Here is a 23,072-nt window from a genome sequence, read left to right on the forward strand (position 1 = left end):
TACTTGTTTTCAAAAATAAATCTGTCTGATACATGAAAAAGAGGCTTTGCAGTGAGAACTTGTTTGAATGGCCTTTTAGGTGACCTTTCTGGTACTGAATTCATTATTGTCTGAAAAGTATCTGGCTCTGACTCAGTTTTCAGGTATAAGGTGAAAGCCTGGCTATTTTCCCCCTGATAGCTTGATCCGTATTAATTTAGTTTCAGTACATGACCTTGAACACTAACAGTGTTGTTAATCCCCAATCCTTGCAGGCAGTTAAGAGACCTACTGTGGTCATTAGCATTGAATAAGGCTGAAAGATGTAGAACAGATGTCAAACTTGCCACCTCACTAGACTAGAAAAGGTGCAGGATTTCTATCCAGGTTTCTAAAAAGGTCTTCTATCCACAAGAGTGACCAGTACTATCTCAAGCCTATGCACATTTCTATTTTTAAGTTCTCTCCTAGTGATACTAAGCATGGAAATTGCTTACTTTTTCTTTTTTCTTTTTTTACAGCAGCTATAATCTGGATTTATATTTTCACTGAACTATCCAAAATGCTACTGACAGCTTTTCTGGCTGTCATATCTATTCCTGATCAGTTACCATCCCTTCCCATTAATGGATTCTTTGTGCTAATACAGATAGTCCTTGACGTATGGTCACAAAACTGAGCCCAAAATTTCTGTTGCTAAGTGAGATGGTTAAGTAAGTTTTCCCCATTTTACAACTTTTCTTGTCAGTTGTTAAGTGGATCACTGCAGTTGTTAGTGACACATTTGTTAGGAGAATCTGGCTCCCCCATTGATTTTGCTTGTCAGAAGGTCACAAAAGATAATCACATTATCCCAGGACACTGCAAACATGACACAGTTACTAAGCATCTGAATTTTGATCATGTGACCATGGTTGCTGCACTAGTCATAAGCATAAAAAACAGTGCCGTTCTAATTTTGAATGGTTACTAAATGAACTGTTGTAGTTGAGGTCTATGTATATTCTTCTTTACACTGAACTGCATTTGCCATTTTGAAGCCTATTTACCCAGTCTGGATCGATTCTTTTGCAGTATTTCTTTGTATCTTTCTAATGGTATCCCCTGAACAATTTGAGTGATAAATTTGAGTGATACACTGCTCAAAAGCACTGTACTATCACTATTACTAGAGGAACTCTTACTATGTGCATCTCTCCCATTTGGAAAAAAAAAATCCACTTAATCCTACTGCTTTCTGTCTTTTAATCTGTTGCCAATCAAAAGAGTAACTGCCATTTATTCCAGGACAGGTCAGTTAGTTTAAAAAGTTAACGAAATAACTTGCCTTTGTGGAATCCATGGTTGTTCCTTTTCAGGAAATTTTTTATGCTAGATGTTTATTTTCTTTTTAACAATGCAGTATTTCCAACAATATTCCTGAAACAAAAGTTAAATGAATTGCCCTCAAATATTCTTTATTCTTTCATTCTATTTGAAAATCCAGGTCTTGTTCATGTCTGCATGCTCAGAGAAACATAGAAAATGCAGAAAAAGACCAAGGATATATCGAGTATGTCCTTGAGTTTTTTTTTTTTAATTGTTGTATGATGGACATATGTTTATCCCAAGCATGTTTAAATTTAATTACTGATGATTGACCCACTATCTCAACTGGAAATTGGTTCCAGGCCTCCACTACTCTTCCTAGGAAATAATACTTTCTAACATTACTTTTGAACTCCTGTCACTTTGAGGTTATGCTCCCATATTTTTAATTTTTGCTTAATATTAAAAATAGTTCCTTCTAGTCATGACGTGTAGATATCATCTATACCAAGCATTTGGTTCTTTTTAGTTTATCAATTTGACTTATAATTTCATCTCATAGAAGTAGAGTACCTCTATATCCTAGTTTGTCCTTTCTTTGCCTTTAAATCCGATGAAGTCTTAGCAGATGTATTTCCACATCAATGTTAAATACAGTACTTTTAATTTCACTGTTCTTGTTATACAAGCCCATCTTGTTAGGAAGATGTATGGTTTCAAGCCAAGGGCTTTTTAAAACACACAGACCCTGTGCACCAAGTTCTTTGGAAGAGTCCCAATTCTCTCTAAAATAGATACGTTGTCAGATCAAATTTATTTTTGTTTTATCTATTGAGGTACTCTAAAATAATGAAGCAAGTAACATATTTTAACTATCCACTTTAGTACTCTTGAATAAAAATAGTGCAGGAATTGGGTTTGTCTAGTCTAGTGAAAAGAAGGACTAGGGGGGACATGATAGCAGTGTTCCAATATTTGAGGGGCTGCCACAAAGAAGAGGGAATCAACCCAATTTCCAAAGCACCAGAAGGCAAGACAAGAAACAATGGATGAAAACTAATTAAGGAGAGAACCAACCTAGAACTAAGGAGAAATTTCTTGACAGTGAGAACAATAAACCAATGGAGCAGCTTGCCTTCAAAAGTTGTGGGTGCTCCATCACTGGAGGCTTTTAAAAAGAGATTGGACAGCCACTTGTCTGGAATGGTATAGAGTCTCCCGCTTGAACACAGGGTTGGACTAGAAGACCTCCAAGATCCCTTCCTACTATGTTATTCTGTTACTTTGAATCATTAAGTTTCACATACTAAATTACACTTCAGTGGACAGATTGCCACCACCACCAGGCAATTGCCCCCCTTAAAAAACTATTTAACATATTGTGTAAGTCCAGAAAATGGGTTAATTCAACAATAAAGTAACGTAAGTGCATTGTGTGAACACACCCATCATTTGGAACATTTATCTCCCTTTCCCCACAGGAGAATTGCTCTACTTCATTTCAAGGGGAAGATATAATAAAAGGTAGCAAACAACAGAGACGAAGCGTATTCATTATTTATTGGCGGAGCAAGTTAAATTCTCCATACATCTCTTCGGCTGCTCGTTGTGAGCCTCGGTTTCCCTGGCAACCAGAAGAAGCGCGAGAATTGGAGCGGAGACCTTCCGTTGCTGCATCTCGTCGCCATGGGAGATAGAAAAGGGCTTGAGCCAGTTGGGGGATGTAGCAGAGAAGGGGGCGGAGCTTTTTTGGCCTCACTCCGTCCACTGGACAGCCTATAATCTGTCTTGTCCTCGTCAATCCCAAAGTACCCGGATGGCGGAGGCCTGCGGGGCGGGGAAGGCGGTCGGGGAGCCAGGCTTTGATTGAGGAGCGCCGAAATATCACTCCAATTCATCCGGGAGGCAACGAGGAGAACCAGCTTTGGTGGCAGCAAATATCGCCCCCATTTTTCATCGGCGAATAGACCAACAGGTGAGCGCATGGAAGGCCGGTCTCAGAACCTCCTACGGCAACCTGGCTCCGCCCCGAGCACTAAGTGATCTTGAGGCTCCTCCCCTTTTCTGAGCGTGGGCAAAAGGAGCAGGTGAAGAAGCCCAGTTTCTTTCTGCCCCCCCCCCCCGAGATGAGGGCCCTCTGGGAGCGTGGCAGTTGCAGACTTACCCCCTTTTGGGTGTGGTCCTTAGCAAGGGCCAAACTTTGGCCCATTCTTTTTCTTTTTGATTGCTTTCTGCCAAGCAAGACTTGTTTTATTTACTCAGTGGCAGAACGGAGGGCGAGGGAGGAAAAGGAAGCCCCTTCTCTTTGGTGGGTTCTTTTCTAATTTTAGCTTCCAGATATTTACTGTACACATGTTGTACTTTGACAGTAAAGGTTGATTTGATTCAGATTACAATCCTCAACAATTATAACCAGCCTGACCTTTGGTTTTGCTGGCTGGGGATTTTGGCTGCTGTAGAGCCCCATTATCTGGTGGACTCTGGATGGGGAATGCTAGCTTGGAGGGGGACCAGCTTGTGGCTGTTCTTTTATTAGAATAGGACTTCAGTTCTCCATATAGTGGACAAGGAGCAATAAAGTTGAGGGCTGTCTGTGTGGATGGAGAAAGTAAATGATATTGTCTTTATTTGGCTCAATTGTTTTAAATTTTTGTTTAGCTTTTGTGTGAAATTTGAACTGGAGTCTAAAGAAGGCGTGTCCAACCTTTTGGCTTGCCCCGGCTGCAATGTGTGAAGAGGAATTGTCTTAGACTGCATATAATAGTTAATGTATATGAAATGCACATAAATGTTAAAAGTTTACGATCTTGTGGGGTTGCACTGCTAGCTGTCCAGGGCTGCATGTGGCTTACTGGCCTGGGTTTGGACATGCCTGGCTGCAGCTCAGATACTTTTTGTCCTATGATTAGCTTGGGTGTCATTCTACCAGGAAAGCTGTGCCTTACAGTAAATGTAATTTGCACCTCATGCAGCATCATCTGAGAAACAACATTAGGCTTCTTCTCATCAACAAGGTAAAAAGGCCCACCTGTGCTCAAGTCCCCATGGACAAAGCAGGGGTGTTATGATTTGCATTTGGCTTTCCTTAAGCAGCAAAAGAGGATGAAAATCTACCAGATGGGAAAAGATGATGCATCTTTGTATTTTAGTTCTCAATAATCTCTTAATAATTTGGGTTAATTCAATAAGATTAAGAATCAGAGTGGGTTTATTGTAGGATGGATTTATGAAGATCTTTCTGTGAATTGGAAAAGAGATCTGTAGGTTATTCTGTCTAATTGAATAAGATTGAGTAAGAGCAAAAAGAAAAAGAGGATCTTGGCTGAGCCCACTAAAGCTTCTATCATAATAAATACAAGACAGTTTGAAATGCCAAAAGATTCTGCTGTTCCTCCTACTAATATGACTACCCACTCTGCAAACAGATCTATTCATTTACACAAATTATTATGCACCAATCAAAAATTATATGAGGAAGACAAATAGGTATGTGGCTTGTAAATTGGGAGAACATTTTTTCATGTAATGAAATCTATTAGATGAGATAATTGTAAAATCAGTTTAGAACAAATATTGTGATGTAATTAAAGAGTGTGTCAGATGCATGTCTACAATTGCATGTCTACAATTTACAATATAAAATATAAAGTGGAAATCTACAAAGAAAATAAAAGGACATGAAGATAGAAAAGGATAAATAGAAATATTTTTTGACAAATATCAACTAGGAGAACACAGTACCAAAACTTTGCTGATGAAGTGTTTTGCATTTATGAGTCTACAAAATTTGGACCAAAATCTGAAAGTGTGTACTAGAATAAACTCTTACTGTATTTTTTACCTGCTATATTTTCATTTATTTATTTAATCAAATTTAGGTACTATCCATCTTGCTTCTAGGATAAAAGCAAAGTTGCATTAGGCTCTCTTTTATGCTGCTATTCAGGATAAGTATATAATTCCTAGATGCTGTAGAATAGGAACAAAAATAGTTTCTATAGATTTAAAAAGTGTGTTCTGTAGCATAGATTGTTCCTAGTCCAAGAAATACATCTTCAAAGTAAAACTAATGTATTTTTTATTTCAAACATATGAGCAAATTCCCCCTTTCCAGGGCTGTTTACTTGCAGTCCAGATGTTATGCGCCATTGTGTGTTGTGATGTTTGAAGTGACCAAGAAAATGAAATGCTAATTAAAAGCAGTATCACCAATCCCTGAATAAAATACATAAGAATCCAGGTTAAAAACAAAACTAAAAAGCACCTTTAATTTCCTATTTCCATTTCTTGATCACTACTGGAGAAATCAGCTACTTAAATTTGGCAGCCCACATTTTTATACGTAGTGTTATGACACCCCCCTTCCCAGAGAACCATTTCTGTCTATGTATGATGGTAAAATTCTATTTAATGGTGGTAGATTTCTGTAAACTGCTGCTGCTGCTGCTGCTGCTGCTTCTCCTCCTCCTCCTCCTCCTCATTATTATTATTATTATTATTATTTATAAAAACTGGCTGAATAATATTTCCTTTTGTGTATTGTGATTTTGGAATTTTGGATTTCCCCCCCTTTCAGCAGGGGAATGTCCAAGAACAGACTGCCCAGTCTGAGAGCAGCTGTGGTTGACAGCTTTGGGGATTACCAAATGGCTACTCAGCACCAGGTATTCCCAATTGTTAAGCTGAGTTTGGAGAAGCAAATAACAATCCTGCAACTAACAGCAAGTTGAACAACCAGTCAGTGAAGCATATTTCCCACTGGGGATTTGGTTGGCTATGAAATCTGACAAGAAGGTTCCCTGGTGTTTTGTGTAAATGGGGGCCCTCCCACGGTATGTCCCTCAGAGCTTGTAGATAATTGCAGATGCAGTAACTATATGATTGTGATTCACTTCCCCAGAATAGCAGTGACACTTGTAAACAGCAATGTGGAGCATCCTTGAGTGCCTGCTGCCCCACAGTGGTCCATTCTTATTAGATTTCCTTAAAGAAGGGCTCTTGAATTAACATGGCTCTCAACTTCCCATTAGCCTTGCCACGGCTGCCTGCCAAGCAGACCCAGTTACAAGAACCAGAGGGATGGTTGTAGTCACGGGGCAGACCAAAGCTTGTGGACACCTGGGCGATGCCATGTCGAGCTCAGATGCAGAGGATGATTTTCAAGAGCCTGCCACTCCAACAGCAACCCAGGCAGAACACTCGCTGCCCCTGCTTCCTCAGCAGGTGAGTGATTTAATACATGCTGTATCCTTGTACATTATTCTGCTTGTGCTAACATACAATATTCTCTTTGTGGGAGTTGCCAGTGCAGTGTCTCTAGAGCTGTTCTGAATATGAATTACTTTTTCAAACTTCTTTTTCTTCTGTGTTCAGGCTAGCTTGTGGTAGTGACTTGATTTAAATTGCCCAGAGAACCTTTGGTGATAGGGGATAAATAACTATTGTAAGAAAATAGAAGTATACTTTATTGATGGGCTATTATTATAATTCATTCTGGTCAAAAGTGGAATATTAATAAATAACTCCACTGAAGCAATATTTTAAAATAAATTCAAATCCTTACAATGTTTGTCCTGGCTTTTAAATATTCTGACAAGTAAGAATTTTCCAAGTTACCCATATCTACTAGGTTTCACATGTATTTATTTTTATTTAATTAGACTTTTATCCTGCCTTTTGTTCAGAAGCTCCAGGCAGCTTACACAGCACTCATTTTTCCCCACAACAATCCACCGAGAGAGAATAAGTGGTTCAAAATCACCAAATGAGTTTCTATGGCTGAGACTGAACTCTTCATTTCCACTCCAGTAGTGTAACCACTGTTCTACACTGCCTCTTTGCATGTAAGAGTAATTCTTCTAAATGTGTGTTTTTAAGTTAAGCTGAGTTTCAAGGAAGTTCATTTCAGCTGACTGGTTGGCCCACCACATGTTAAATAATATTCTTGGTTTTGGAATATAAGGAAAACCACAGATAAAGGAGGCTTGTGCATCCTTAGTGGACCTCTATTCAAACCTAGTCAGTTTTCTTGGTAGTTCTAAAGTTGTGAATACCAAATCTGCTTTATTAGGATTCTGAATGCGTGAAAATTCCTAAAATTTACAGATAATTTTGCTATTGCAGATAGACAGACTGGCTTGAGTATACTGGTCGTTCCTAGTGAAGGTCTTTGAATCTGTATGTACCCTTTCTCTGTCTCTTCTGTATACAGTCTCCCCAGAGATTCTGTACGTTTCAACGTTCATGATGAAATGAACATTGAAGCTATCTGAATTAGATCAATTTAGTCCAACATTCTCCCTCCCCCCTTTGTCGCCAAATACTCCAAGAAACCGGCCTGTGCTGTAGAAACCCAGTAATTGGTATTAAGTGGCATACTTCATCTTTATGTTTCATATAGGCTTAGGAATACATCTGGACTGCTTTGTCTCTGGATGCTCAGATAGCAGCTGTGCCCAATTACCGTATGTTTTTACCCTGCTTAGGCTCTTCTTGGAATGTCAGACCTGCCCTTGGTGAAACATATGTTAAAACAAATGTTACATGGATGTTTTTACTGCAGATGCTGTATACAGGACCTATTTTGAGGACTATCTAGAAACATCATTTATCCAGATTGCAGCAGTGTAGATAGAATAAACATTCACATGATTGATATTGCATTAACTGTGCTGCAGATGTACTAATTACCAGTTTGGTTTCAGCACAATTCAAAATTGTGATGATTTTATTAAATGGTTTGGGCACAAGTTGGCTAAACAACTATCTTTTTTCAAGTCTGCCTGCCTACTTTCTTCTAAGAGTGATAGAAATAGGATTTATTGGGAACTCCCTATCTTTTGCTTCCAACAATGTTTATTCCAGCATTGTGATTAAAATAGACACTCCACGTATTATCAAATGAAATATAGCTGTTTGACTTGTAACTATTGATAGCCCTTTAAAATTGTCTAATTTTTTTAAAAATCATCTAAGAAGGACCTTATTTCAGTCTTGATTCTATTGTCAGTTGTTATTATTAATTTCTATAACACTGTTCCTTCAAAGATAGTCCATTCATGAAATCTGTAATCCTTAAATACAAACTTTAAATCAACATATATTTTCAAAAGAGAAAAAAAAATAAATTTACAAGAAATAAAGCAGTCTGCTCACTGAAAAGATTGATACCCTACAAATAGATTAGCAAACATATCCACAATTGTTGTCTAAGAGAAGACATTGTTGGACTCAGATATACTTTTCTTGGAGGATTTTTTTACAGGTAATCCTTGACTTATGGCCATAATTGAGCCCAAAATTTATGTTGCTAATTGAGACATTTGCCTTATTTTACCTTGGGGCCACATTTGTTAAGTGAATCACTGCAGTTGTTAAGTTAGTAACATGGTTGTAAAATAAATCTGGCTTCCCCATTGACTTTGTCAGAAGGTTGCAAAAGGTGATCACATGACCCTTGGGAAACTGCAGTCATAAATATGACTCAGTGGTCAAGTGTCTGAATTTTGATCACATGATCATAGGGATGCTGCAACGGTCATGTGAAAAACGGTCATAAGTCACTTTCTTCAGTGCCATTGTAACTCTGAATGGTCCCTAAACAAACTGTTGTAAGTCAAGGACTACCTGTTGTTCATTAATGATCCAAATTCTGATATTATGTGAGAATGAAAACACTTTTCTATTTTATCCATGCCATATTTAATTTTCAAAACCATTTATTATTTTCAGTTTCCTGAAGTAGTTCCACTAAATGTTGGAGGCACCCATTTCATGACCAGGCTATCAACACTGAGACGTCATGAAGATACCATGTTGTCAGCCATGTTCAGTGGCCGGCATTACATCCCAACAGATGCTGAGGGCAGATATTTTATTGACAGAGATGGAACATATTTTGGGTACATAATATTTGACTATGTGCTATTTTTTTTCCTACAAAGTTCTTGAAGCTATAGGTTAATTTTTTTATCATGAGGACAATTCAGTACATATAGTTCTTCTTCCTTTGCATTCATGTTTTCTTCAGAATGGGGCACACAGAAAATATGTAGCATGCCAAGGATTGCTACTTGGTTAAGTAACATCCAGGTTGCTGCAACAGTTAGTGTTTTAGAAAGCAATGTTTTAGATTCATGGTTAAGTAACATCCATGTTGCAACAGGTACTCTGTTTTAGAAAGCAATGTTTTAGATACATTTTCACTAGATGGACTAGATTACCTCCAAGGTCCCTTCCAACTTTACTACTACTATTACTACTACTACTACTACTACTACTATTATTATTATTATTATTTAGCCATTGTTTTGCTCCCTGATATTGCTGGTTGTCTGTAGTTTCACTTCAGTTATTTATTCAATATGTTAGGCTGCAACTTTCAATGCAATTTATTCTCAGGAAACTGTCTTTATAGTTCTGTCTTAGTTACTTGAATAATGTATTGCATTTTCTGTCTTTAAATAGTTGATACATACTTGACCCCAAGTTTCATCATAGGTGCTTTTTCCTGTGCACAAATGAACAGCGGTTGGCCCTTAAAAATGGTGCTTGCGATCTATATTTTTAAGAACTTAAAATGAAAATATGCTACTTGATGAGTTTTTAGTTATTTTAAAAATATTTAAATAACAATAAACCACTACATTCAATAACATTTCTGAAAAGAGAAGAGGTAGCCACTATTTCAGCAGTTCTGTTTGTTTCCTTTTTGTTTTTAGGGATGTACTTAATTTTCTACGATCTGGTGACTTACCTCCAAGAGAACGAGTGAGGTCTGTTTACAAGGAAGCTCAGTATTATTCCATAGGACCATTGCTAGACAGTCTAGAAGAGCTCCAGCCCCTGAAAGGAGAGAAAGTGCGGCAGGCTTTCCTGGGCTTAATGCCCTATTACAAAGGTAAATTGAGAATGTAGCAATTGTGGTTTATTGCCTTCTGCCAAGTCACCATTTTAGAAGTTCAGAAATGAAAAAAAAAATCTCTTCTCTGGCTCTTGCTCATTTTAGTGAATTTAGGGACTTTCCCTACTTGTACCTAGTCAGGTACATATCTCAAACATATCCTTTGCTTTCTGCAGTGTCATGATTCTGGTTTCATCTTATCCCAAATCCATACCTAAAACAGCTTAAAGCTCTTCTGGTTTTAAAGTAGTATATTCCCGTTAAGCAGGCAACAAGCCATAGTAACTTTACTTTCCAAACTGATATGTTTAAGTAATTGTTCTGTCAAATGAGTGTAGGGAGTAGAATCAACCCAGCAACTATTGGCCCCTTTAGGTTGGAGAGGGCCCATGTCTCCCTATCCCAGGGCACTGTCCCCTAAGGACCATTCTGCTTTTGGCAGTGTAATGGTATGGGAATGATCTCAAGTGATGAAGGGAAGAGATGCTGCCTAGGAAATTTCATACGAGAGGGATGAGCCCCCAGTAGCTTAATGGTCAAACTTAGGAAGGACTTGGCCTAATTGATCAGACGGGGGATTGGTACCTTCAGACTTTCAAGATTCTGTTAATGTAGCCATAAGATAAAATACAATTAGCTCATCTGCTCATGTTTCCTGTCCGGTTTTTCTGGGTGGACTGATAGGCAGTAAGAGGTCAATTCTTTCAAATTGGGCTTTCCCCTTTAGCTTGATAGGCTCTGGGATGATCTTGGTACAGTCACCTCAACTGGTTGAATGACAGCTGGCTGCTAGTGGTAGTGACTGTGCATAAAGTGGGAGTACAAGCTGGCTTTCATACTACCACTTCATAGCCTATCATGTACAGTTCAATCAAGTTTTAGATGTTTAGTGCCATAAAAGAGGTTTTTTTAAATCAATATTGGAGGGATGCTGTATGATGCGGTGATAGTGCTCATTTTTGTGTACCTCCTAATAGTTGAGAGGCATGCACAGTGTTACATGCTGTGGTGTAACTCTCGCAACCCTCCTGCATCCTTGTTAACTGTTAGCAAAGGCTATTTTTAAACACAGGTTTAGTGTTTTTCTATAAGAAAGCTAAACCTATGTTTAAAAATATTGTAACGAGATCTTCTAGTCCCAATCCCTGCTCAAGGCAGGAGTCTTAGATTATCCCAATCAAATGGCTGTCCAGTCTATTTTTTAAAACCTCCAGTGATTGTTTTGTGTGTACTTTGAATTAGACGCTTTAATATTTTTTTTACTGTTACTGTTATTATTTTTATTGTTTTAAAATGTTTTTAAGATTTTAATTCTAACATGTTTTAAATCATGAGCCACCCATGGTCATTTGTTAAGATGGGTGGCTATAGAAATCAAGCAATCAAATAAACAAATACTATCCCATTGATTAATTTACCTATTGTATACATATACTCATACATACAGATAAGTTGAAACCAAACATTAAAATCCAATTACATGTGGGGTGGGTGGGGAGATGTTTTGTTACTCATCATCCATCAAAGCTCACCACCTTTCCTATTCCAGCCCATTTTAAAGGGGTAGTTGACTTTTGGGTAAAGGGAAACAACTGAATTCCTTGCCTTAATCTGGGCTGTGCACAGTCAGTAAGGATATCACTATTTGGTAGCAGCACACTTGCGACAGGATAGGGATTGGCGTTGGCAGCAAGGCTTATGTCAACAGTTCCTTGTGGGCTCAAGGATAGATAGATAGCACTTTAAATGTGTCACAAGGAAGAATGAGTTACCAAATACAGCAAACCCCATTTTAAGTCACATGTATGTTGGTAGATCAGGTGCTCAGCTGTGCTAAGAATTTAGAACAGGTGTTAATTTAAAAATCAAGATGGTAGTTTTAACTGTATAATTATTTTGTTTCTTACCAATATCAGTTGCAAGAGGATTTTATTTTTGTTGTTTCGCTTTGTTAAATTATTTAATGACAAAACAGTATCTGGAAAGGTGCTCTCACCGTATTTCAATCATTGTTTCTCTTTTGCTTTTTAGAGCACTTAGAGCGAATCATTGAAATAGCTAAGCTGCGGGCAATGCAAAGGAAAGCACGCTTTGCTAAGCTAAAGATCTGTGTCTTCAAAGAAGAGATGCCCATCACGCCCTACGAGTGTCCACTTTTCAACTCCCTCCGTTTTGAGAGGAGTGAAGGGGAGGCCAAGCTTTTTGAGCACCATTGTGAGGTGGATGTATCCTTTGGGCCTTGGGAAGCCGTGGCAGATGTGTATGACCTCCTCCATTGCATTGTGACGGACCTTTCCAACAGGGGCATCACAGTTGACCACCAATGTATTGGTGTGTGTGACAAACACTTGATTAACCATTACTACTGCAAGCGCCCAATCTATGAATTCAAGATAACATGGTGGTAGGCCCTTAGCACAAGGAGCACGAAAGAGAGCAAGCTGGTGTGTAAACCTTCTTTATGTATTACCGGTCTGAGTTCTGTGAACTGTGGTATTACTGATGTGTTGGAATCTATCTATCTTGCAGGAGAATGTGTCCTCCAAACCTAGCTGTGGAGCTTACCGGAATTTGCCCTATGCTTCTTGCTTCAAAGAAGGAAAAATCCTCCTAAAAGAAAGCATGTTAATGCGGATACTACAGAATAGTCACAGCCATAGATAAGAATGATCATATTGCTTGCAGAGCTTGCAGAGGTTTTTAAAGGGCTCTTGCACACAGCTGACCTCCACAGTCCAACTGCCTCACTCGCTTTGCACTGCTTTGCAAAAGTGGATCTTGCCAGGGTGAAATGTTTCAAAGGATTCTTTCTGCAGAGACTCAGTTAGCTGTTGAGGTAGCTACCTGGTGGCAGACGTATATAGCAGCACTTTATTTTGTACAACTTCCATTTCTGCTGCTCATGATTTCATTGTTACAACTTTTAGAACAAAAGAATGAGGTACCTCTGAATACTGAGGTGACTTTTTTAGAAGAAAATGGTTGAAAAAATTCCTTAAGTTTGTGTTCAAAGTTATTCTTTTAACTATAAATCTGTGCTGGGGCATTATAGATATGTTGAAAGTTATTGTTTTAACTGTAAATCTGTGCTGGGGTATGTATAGATGTGTTGAAAATTAATTTATTTCCATCTTCCTGATAAATGATAATTTCATTTGTTGGATATGTTATGGTTTCTTCAAGCTGTCTAGATTACATTCTTCATAAAAAATGAAATGAAATGATTATGAAAATGAATTGTGCCTGGTCTTTACACTGAGAGCTTTACCTGTTGATAGTTTTTAAATACATGTTTTCTTGCAGAGATGGATCGGCAATTTATTTTCTGAAACTGAGCCAATCACAGTAGTTTATGTCCTGATATAAAGGTTAGATGGAGACAAGAAAAATATTTCACATCTCCTTGTCCGATAGTACTCAGTGTACTTCTTCCAACTACTGAGCTACAGTATGATTTGTTGAATTGGGTTGATTGTAATGTGGATTCAGTTACCTTGGTATCCATACAGCTGTGGATCAGTGTTTGCACTAATTCAGCCAATCACAGCTTACTTAAAAGTGATATTTAAAGTATGGCTTAGCAGAATGTATAATTTCAGTACAGGTAAGATATTATAGTAGGTTGAGCCAAATTAAGATGGATGAGTTAGCAACATGTACTCACTTTTTGATTGACAAAGTCTTATGTTCTTATGGTAATCGATTGGATCAATGGTTGCCATCCTTTTGGAATTCTACTAGACAACCTACTACCTGTTGAGTTATCTTTGAGAGAAAGGTAGTGCAGTCCGATGTAACCAGAATGAACGGTAAATTTTCCCATCTGATTTGTGTTCTCCTTTGCTGCTTCCTGATGTTTGGTGTCATCTCTTGACTGTAATATCCCCCCTCTCTTTCCACACGGCATAATTAGGCTGACCATATTGGTTTTGTTCCCATGCTGAACGTTCCCATCATCATATTATCAAGTATATGATATGACTGCATGAATGCTACAACAGTCAGAAATTTGGAACTAAACTGGCAATGTAGTAGAACCATTGGTGGAAGGTGAGGGGCCTTCTCTAGTGGGAATAAGGAGTCATTTCACCTTAGAATCTGGAGGAGGAAACATCTGAGATCAAACCCTTAGGTCTATAGTTGCCATTTCCCAAGGGAAAGCAGGCAGTCTGACAAGATTCCTGTAACATAGGTGATCACCAATAAATGATCTACTTGGGCCTATTCACGAGTAATTCCAATTGCTTTCGCCTGATAGGTATAAACAATGAGTAAATTTCAATTCCACAAGAATAATGGGTCCCACATATTTTACACATCCTTTAACTTAGAAGATTTGAGATACCTTTATTCAAAAATTATTCTGGTATAATGTGTCATTTGGTCTAACTCAGTGGTTCTCAACCTTTTTAATGCTGCGACCCCCAACCGGTCGTAAGTCGAGGACTACTCAACCAGTCGTAAGTTGAGGACTACTCAACTGATGCAGCACCATTTGCAGAATGGGACTTTTGGCGGGCTCAGCAGGGCAGAGACAGCCTGGACAATTCCTATTGGCTTTTGAAAGCCAATAGAATTAGACTCTATTCAAGAGAGTCTATTCTATTGGCTTTCAAAAGCCAATAGAATAAAAGGGAGTAGCACAGCTAAGGAAAAGGGGGAAAAAATGGCAGACTGCGTTGTTTGGCGACCCCCGTGAAATGGCCGTTCGACCCCAAATGGGTTCCCGACCCACAGGTTGAGAACCACTGGTCTAACTGAAGGGCACAAACAGGAGAATTTTAGTAGTGTATAGAAAATATCATTGGTGGAGAAAAATATAGTGGCAGAAGAATTTTCAAAAAAGGAATAATTAAACTTTAGAAAATGTACTTTTCTGTCTCTCTCTTGAATCTAGATGTTCATCAAATATTTGACGAGTCCCCATCAGGACTAACGTAGTCCCATCAGGTTTTTCTTTCCTGTCATTGTTGTTTGTTACTTTGGGTGACTGCTGGTTGCTAATCCCAAGGGCTCCTATGCAGTGCGTAATTGTTGAGCAGAGATAGAATAGGGTGCTAGCAACAGCACAAGTAGCAAATTACATGAGACCTGTGAAGCTAATGGTTAAGGATTAGCATGCCGGCTGCCTATCTTTTGCTTAGGGTCAGTTTGCTGGGAGATTAATGATCTTCTGATGTATTGGGCCTCCCAGGTAGCTTCTGGCCAATGTAGAAATCTAAAATTTGTCAAGAACCTTAGTATATTTAATTATTAAAATTACTGCTATCACAATCAATATGGTGTTTAGGGATGGGCTGCTGCACATTGCTACAATTTGAAATTATTCAGAAAAATGCTCCTCAGAAATTATTTAGGTTGCAATCCTAAAAACAAAGAATAATCACTGTGGAACACTTACTTTTAAGAACATAGGATTATTATTTTCCTAGAGCTATGTTGATTTGCGAATCTAAAACATCTGCCCACGCTGTCCTTCAGTACAAATAAATTAAAATTTACATGCATAAATAATATAATCCTGATATAAATGCTTTACATAAATAATGTGTAATCCTTAATGTATTATGTCAATTTAGTAATTTCTATTCTTTATACACTTAAATAATTTTAGTCAGATGCGTTGATTCCTTATGATCTTTTTGTGCAGTCCTACATATAAATGCGGGTTTCAATAAATGTGTATAAAATTGCAGCCAAAATGCCATCTGGAAAAAAAAAAGTGAAATGTAATTGGAATGTGGATATTACTCTTTATGTTGAAATGGCAAACAATGCTAAGACAAAATATGATTCCCCCAAACTCCTCACGTGTAAACTGTATTGAAATATGTTGTGTCAGTATTGTGCAATAAATTATCTCATTACCTAATCTAACTTGCAATGATCTTTTTAAATCTGACAAAGTGGTAAGCACAGAGCTGGAATTAAAATAATCTGCTTGACACTATAGTTTTTTAAAGCCAACATTCTTGGGACAGACTTTAAGGAAAAAGTTATGATAGTTACAGTTATGACAAGAGCCAGCCAGTGATTTGGTGTCCATAAAATATGTATATGAGAAAGAGGGGAGATGTATAGCATATTCTTGATGTTTCCCAAGACTTGAAGTGGGCATTATGCAGTAACTACTTAAGTGAGCCCAAATAGGTAACCCTTGCTTAATTATGTATTATTGATGTATTATTGACATCAGCATCTCTGTCACTAAACAATGCAGTCATAAAATGTGATATATGTGATTGCGTTGACTTAACGACAGCAGTTCCGGCAATTCCAGTTGCAGTTACAGTGAGGGAAAAAAATATTTGATCCCCTGTTGATTTTGTACGTTTGCCCACAAAGAAATAATCAGTCTAGAATTTTAATGGTAGTTTTATTTTAACAGTGAGAGAGAGGATAACAAATCCAAAAAAATGCATTTCAAAAAAGTGAATTGATTTGCATTTTAATGAGTGAAATAGGTATTTGACCTCTTTGCAAAACATGATTTAGTACTTGATGGCAAAATCCTTGTTGGCAATCACAGAGGTCAGACGTTTCTTGTAGTTGACCACCAGGTTTTGCACACATCAGGAGGAATTTTGTCCCACTCCTCTTTGCAGATCCTCTCCAAGTCATTAAGGTTTCGAGGTTGACGTTTATCAGCTCAAACCTTCAATTCCCTCCACAGATTTTCTACGGGATTAAGGTCTGGAGACTGGCTAGGCCACTCCATGACCTTAGTGTGCTTTTTCTTGAGCCACTCCTTTCTTGCCTTGGCCGTGTGTTTTGGGTCATTGCCATGCTGGAATACCCATCTATGACCCATTTTCAATGCCCTGGCTGAGGGAAGGAGGTTCTCACCCAAGATTTGATAGTACATGACCCCGTCCATCATCCCTTTGATACGGTGAAGTTGTCCTGTCCCCTTAGCAAAAAAACACCCCCAAAGCATAATGTTTCCACCTCCATGTTTGATAGTAGGGATGGTGTTCTTGGGGTCATAGGCAGCATTCCTCCTCCAAACATGGCAAGTTGAGTTGATGCCGAAGAGCTCGATTGTGGTCTCATCTGACCACAACATTTTCACCCAGTTCTCTGAATCATTCAGAGGTTCATTGGCAAACTTCAGACGGGCCTGTACATGTCTTTTCTTGAGCAGGGGGACCTTGCGGGTGCTGCAGGATTTCAGTCCTTCACGTTGTAGTGTCTTACCAATGACTATGGTCCCAGCTGCCTTGAGATCATTGACAAGATCCTCCTGTGTAGTTTTGGGCTGATTCCTCATCATTCTCATGATCCCTGAAACTTCACAAGATGAGATCTTGCATGGTGCCCCAGACCAAGGGAAATTTACAGTTATTTTGTGTTTCTTCCATTTGGAAATAATTGCATCAATTGTCTGCTTGGCAATGGTCTTGTAGTCCTTTGAAGCCTTCTGTAGGTCCACAATTTTGTCCCTGACATTCTTGGATAGCTCTTTGGTCTTGGCCATGGTGGAGAGTTTGGAATCTGATTGATTGCTTTTGTGAACAGGTGTCTTTTATACAGGTAACAAGCTGAGATTAGGAGCACTCCCTTTAAAAGAGTGCTCCTAATCTCAGCTCGTTATCTGTATAAAGGACACCTGGGAGCCAGAAATCTTGCTGATAGGGGATCAAATACTTATTTCACTCATTAAAATGCAAATCAATTTACAATTTTTTTGAAAGGTGTTTTTCTGGATTTTTTTGTGTTATTCTGTTTCTCACTGTTAAAATAAACCTACCATTAAAATTATAGATTGATCATTTCTTTGTCAGTGGGCAAATGTATAAAATCAGCAGGGGATCAAATAATTTTTTCCCTCACTGTAAGTGAATTCTGCATGGCTGTCAAGAACAATGTCAGACAATTGCCATTTGCCGACCTGCCAGCTTCCCCACTGACTTTGTTGGAAGCCAGCAGTGAAGGTCACAAATAGTAATCACATGAGTGTGGAATACTGATGCTTGCAACTATGAGCCAAGTTGCCAAGCGCTCGAAGTGTGGTCATGGAGGCACTGTGATGGCTGTAAAGTGGAGGAACTGTTGCAATTCTAGTTCAGCACTGTCATAACTTTGAGTAGCCTTTGAACAAGTCATTCTTAAGCATGGATTACCTGTATTCTTAAACTGAAACATATGAAATACATTCAGGGATTTTTCAAGATCAGTATATTTTTAAAGTGCATCCAATAGATGTCCACACCGAAGTAAGTCTCTTGGGTTTAAGGAGACTTACTTCCAGAAAAGCAAATGTGCAGCCTAAATCCGTAAGCAGAATTTTGCTAAGTCTTACGTAAAGCTTTATGTACAGATAGGACACACTCACCCAGGGTACTTTAATTCAGTTTTTTTAGTTCAGAGGATGTAAAGAGGTATAAATTATGGAGGGTGAGTTCAGAGGATGTAAAGAGGTATAAATTATGGAGGGTGAGTCTAGGCCACACCTGGTTCGCAAGACATGTTGCTGAAATGTGTTGCCTCACATTGAAGATAACATAAAGCCTTCATGATTACTTGTCTGTAGATAGTAACTACAGGTAGTCCTCCACTTACAACCACAATTGAGCCCCAAATACCTATGTTGCTAAGTGAGACAGCTGTTAAGTGAATTTTGCTCTATTTTATGACTTTTCTTGCCACAGTGGTTAACTGAATCATTGCAGTTAAGTTAGTAACCAGGTTGTTAAGTGAGTCTGGCTTCCCCATTGACTTGGCTTGTCAGTAGGTCACAAAAAATATGAACCAGTTGCTAAGCATCTGAATTTTGATCACATGACCACAGGGATGCTGCAATGGTTATAATTGTGAACAATGGTCCTAAGTCACTTTTTTCAGTGCCGTTGTAACTTTGAACGGTCACTAAATGAACTGTTGTAAGTCAAGGAGTACATGTATATGGAGGATAAAATTATGTCCTACTACCTTTCTGAAGGACTATTATGAGAAACAAACTGCTGACCTAGAGGTATCTTTGTATGATTTAGCAAAGATACTTTAATAACTTTGCAACTCCAAAAATATCTGGTTTCATGAAGTAATTTAATTGGATTTGACCAGGTTATGGGACTGAATTTTTGATGGAATTGACAAGAGGGGGTCCTTGGTGCTCTCTGATCTGGTTTGTTTTCGTGCAGACGTTTCATTACCCAAACTAGGTAACATCATCACTGCTGGTAAGGAGTGTGGTTTGCTGTCAATTTATATTCTAGTGTCTTACCCTGTCAGTGTTGGTGAAAGTGGTCTTAAAGATCTTTTTTTGGTTGGGCTGTTTGCTGTTGGCTTCTTTGGCAGTTTCTTGATTGGGGTATTGTTTACTTGATTGTTAGTCTGATGTTAATCTTGGAGTTAATCTATGCTGATCATCTATGTTGAGATAATCTAATCAGCATATGTGATATAAAGCCTTGGCAGTTGGCTCTTACGAGTGTCCCTCAGGGTTGCATTTTATCCCCTATGCTATTCAACAGACCCTTCATGAAACCCTGAAATAGCTCTCCTGAACAAGTACAATGGGCATTATCTTTGTTAGGCATGTAACAATCATGGTATCTCTATATTTTAAATACCACTTTGATGACTTCTAAATGTTATATCTAAACTACTTTGTGTTTGTGTGGTGTCTGTATGCTTTTAAATCAGTCTAATTTCTGGCAACTGTCTGGATAAGTCCTTGCAACCAGTTCTGGTCACCATACTACAAAAAAGATGTTGAGACCTTGGAAAAAGTTCAGAGAAAAGCAACTAAAATGATCAAAGGCCTGGAGACTAAAACATATGATGAACGACTGCAGGACTTGGGTTTGGCTAGTCTAAAGAAAAGAAGAAATAGAGATGATGATAGCAGTATTCCAGTATTTGAGGGGCTGCCACGAAGAAGAGGGAGTCAAACTATTCTCCAAAGCACCAGAGGGCAAGACAAGAAACAATGGTTGGAAACTGATCAAAGAGAGAAGCAACCTGGAATTAAGGAGAAACTTCCTAACAGTGAGGACAATTAACCAGTAGAACAGTTTGCCTTTAGAAATTGTGGGCGCTCAACCACTGAAGATTTTTAAGAAGAGACTAGACAGTCGTTTGTCTGATGGTATAGGGGTTCTCCTGCTTGAACAGGGACCTGGACTAGAAGACCTCCAAGGTCCCTTCCAGTTCTATTCTATTCTTGGCAAGATTTCAGAAGTAATTTGCCCTTGCCTGCTTCTTAGGCTGAGAGTAACTGGTCACCCAGCTGGTTTTGTGTTTCATGGTCTCCTGGTTTCTAGCCTGGTGCCTTAATCAAACTAGATGTATTTGAACTACTACAGTGCTTACATAAGGAACTGGAAACCATCTAAAAAGATGCCTCTGAGCATGAAAAAAAGTGGTTTACTAATAATTAGGCAAGCATGACTGGACCTTACACAGGTGTGGGGTAAGGGCATAAACATTTGGCACAGGAATTGTTAGATTCTTTTCTAAATTACTGTATTTGAGTCCATACATCTACTGTATTTTTAATAACAGTAAGAAATCTCTCCTTATATGTTGGGAGAGGTATGGACTAATTAAACTCTGTCCCTCCATTGCATCAATTGGAATTTTAAAGTGTGAGGAATGGGAGAAGTTTGGCTACAACTAATCTCGGGTAAAAAGAGGCAGAAAAACCAAAACATTTGTGTATTCCTAAGAGTAGGTTTTCGCATATGCTATGGTCCAGATAGATTTTTATTGCATATACACTAACAATCGTTTTAATATCTTTATTATTGTTCCTAGTATTAGCGAGACCTCTCCAAACTATCGTTAACTGTCCTTTTCTCACGTTTTTTTTTTTTTTTTGTATTATTCAACTCTGCGGTGGTAAGGTCTATATCGCTAAAATAAATTTAGAAAACATGTTGTTAAAGCTCATTCACAAGAAAGGCGCAGGGGACAGAACAGGATACCTGTTATTTCTGATGATATGAATAAAAAAATAAAATGAATGAAACTTAAACGCCTTTCTTACTTCATCCATTCCGCCGGCTGGTTAAGAATGGACCAGAAACCAAAGGCCCTTGCACGAATGTATTGAAACTTTACTTTCGAATACCCCACCACCACCCCAATACCCGTCTAAAACGCACATGCGCATAAGCGCTTCATTCATTTGCCCTTGTTTACGCTTCGAATTTGACGCTTAGGGCTCGAATGTGCTCAGTAATGCCCGTTTCCTTCTGCGGAAGTGACGTAAACCCGTCAAGGGACGGGAAGAAGCCGAGAGAAGAAGGCAGTGGGTGAGGCGGAGGGAGGCCGGAGAGGGGAGTCTGACCCTCGGCTGGGTCTGGTTGAAGAAGCGGCGGAGAAGAGGTGAGGATGGACGGGGTTTGGGGAGCGAAAGAGGTCGCACCTCCGTCCCCTCCCCTTGCCGCTCCGGAAATTATTAGCTAATAAATTATAAACATTAATTGAAGCGTATTATTAGGTTTAGTATTGGAGTAATAATGTTAGCGTTGACATTAACGTTATAGGGGCTATTGCTGAAGGGAGGGCGAAATATGAGCACACTTACGTCACCTGGAGATGGAAGGAAAAGGAAAGAAGCGTAAGAAATTATTCTTGGCAACATCAGTGTTTATAGTTTGTAGGAGAAGAAATCCTTCCTTGCAATTTAAGTGCAGTGTAAACAGAAGAAGGGGAGGAAGAAAAATGTACTTTCTTTTCGTTCCTACTACTATTTTAAATTCTACCCTTTCTTCTCCATGACACCTCGGAATAGTGTAAGTGTTGTTTCTATTTTCTTTCCACTTATGGTGGTTTTACTTGTTAAAGTTGTCCCCAAACTAAGCCTTCTCAAATGTATTGGCTTAGAGAAATCTGATTTTCTCCTTCTTAACTGGATTATTAAAAATGGCTAACATTAATTAAAATAATTCCTGTGGTATCTTTGTTGCTGTAAAAATAGTAAAGAGCCATGTAGGACCTTTTAACACTAGCAAGTTATGCATGTATGTATATATATATATATGGGAAAACTTAATAATTTGTTGGTCTTTAAGATACCACCAGATTCCTTGTTATTACATTACTTAAATTAACATGAAATGTTATTTTAATAAAATCAGTGGTGCTCTGTTGATGTATAATCATTTAATATTTACTATTATGGCTTGATAACGTTACTAATATAAAGCCAGCTTATATTGTAATCCATAAAATTCAGAGAGATGGGATAATGCCTGCTGAAACCATGATAGAATAGCAGCAGAAGTAAATAGTGTTACGCATGTGGTAAGAAGTTCTGAATTTTGGATAATACTATGGAATTATGGAATTAATCTTTGAAATCAATTATTTGATTTCAAAGATTAACTAAGGGAGATGATGCGATTGTAGGAAACTTTTCTGGAATTTGCGTGGGATGTCTTTTTAAAACAGAATAGCAGTTATAGTGGTAAACTTTGATCACATACTGTATGCTAATGTAAAAATTTGTACAGATGTATGAAACCATTGGAAACAGCCTCTGGATAGAAAAGTGGAAAGCAAGTTGAACAAATAATAATACACTATTTGTATTATTTTATCATCACAATTATCCTATAAGCTAGACTAAGTCTAGACAAAAATAGTGCTTTCTTCAAAGTCACACAAAGCTATTCAAAATTGGGCAAAAATTTAATGAAGATTAGTTATTGACCTTTTTCTGAGCCTCTTGAAGCCAGTCATCCAGGTGGAAACAGAAATAGTGCAGAATTTAAAGACAGAATAAGTTGCAGTTAATCTTAGACTTAGTATTTCAGTGTGGGGTCCTTGGTGCTGTCTGAGCTTGCTTGTTTTCTTGCAGATGTTTCATTACCCAAACTAGGTAACTTCATCAGTGCTGGTAAGGAGTGCAGTTTGCTCTCAGTTTATATTC

General features: G+C 38.3%; 1 protein-coding gene across 1 annotated transcript in view; it reads left to right on the plus strand.

The window, feature by feature from the left end:
- The first annotated feature begins 3,429 nt into the window (after positions 1–3,429).
- Positions 3,430–23,072, plus strand: part of RABGEF1 (RAB guanine nucleotide exchange factor 1) — a 61,868-nt gene continuing 42,225 nt past the window's right edge. Inside the window, exons 1-5 of the mRNA XM_039346328.1 lie at positions 3,430–3,595; positions 6,318–6,510; positions 9,019–9,188; positions 10,008–10,186; positions 12,221–12,596. Coding sequence (XP_039202262.1) covers positions 6,367–6,510; positions 9,019–9,188; positions 10,008–10,186; positions 12,221–12,596 — 869 coding nt within the window. The 5' untranslated portion in view covers positions 3,430–3,595; positions 6,318–6,366. The remainder of the gene's footprint in view (positions 3,596–6,317; positions 6,511–9,018; positions 9,189–10,007; positions 10,187–12,220; positions 12,597–23,072) is intronic.

The sequence above is a fragment of the Crotalus tigris genome, unplaced genomic scaffold (assembly GCF_016545835.1).
Source record: "Crotalus tigris isolate CLP2741 ecotype Arizona unplaced genomic scaffold, ASM1654583v1 scf7180000017987.690289119674:8195010, whole genome shotgun sequence".
Taxonomy (NCBI): Eukaryota; Metazoa; Chordata; class Lepidosauria; order Squamata; family Viperidae; genus Crotalus; species Crotalus tigris.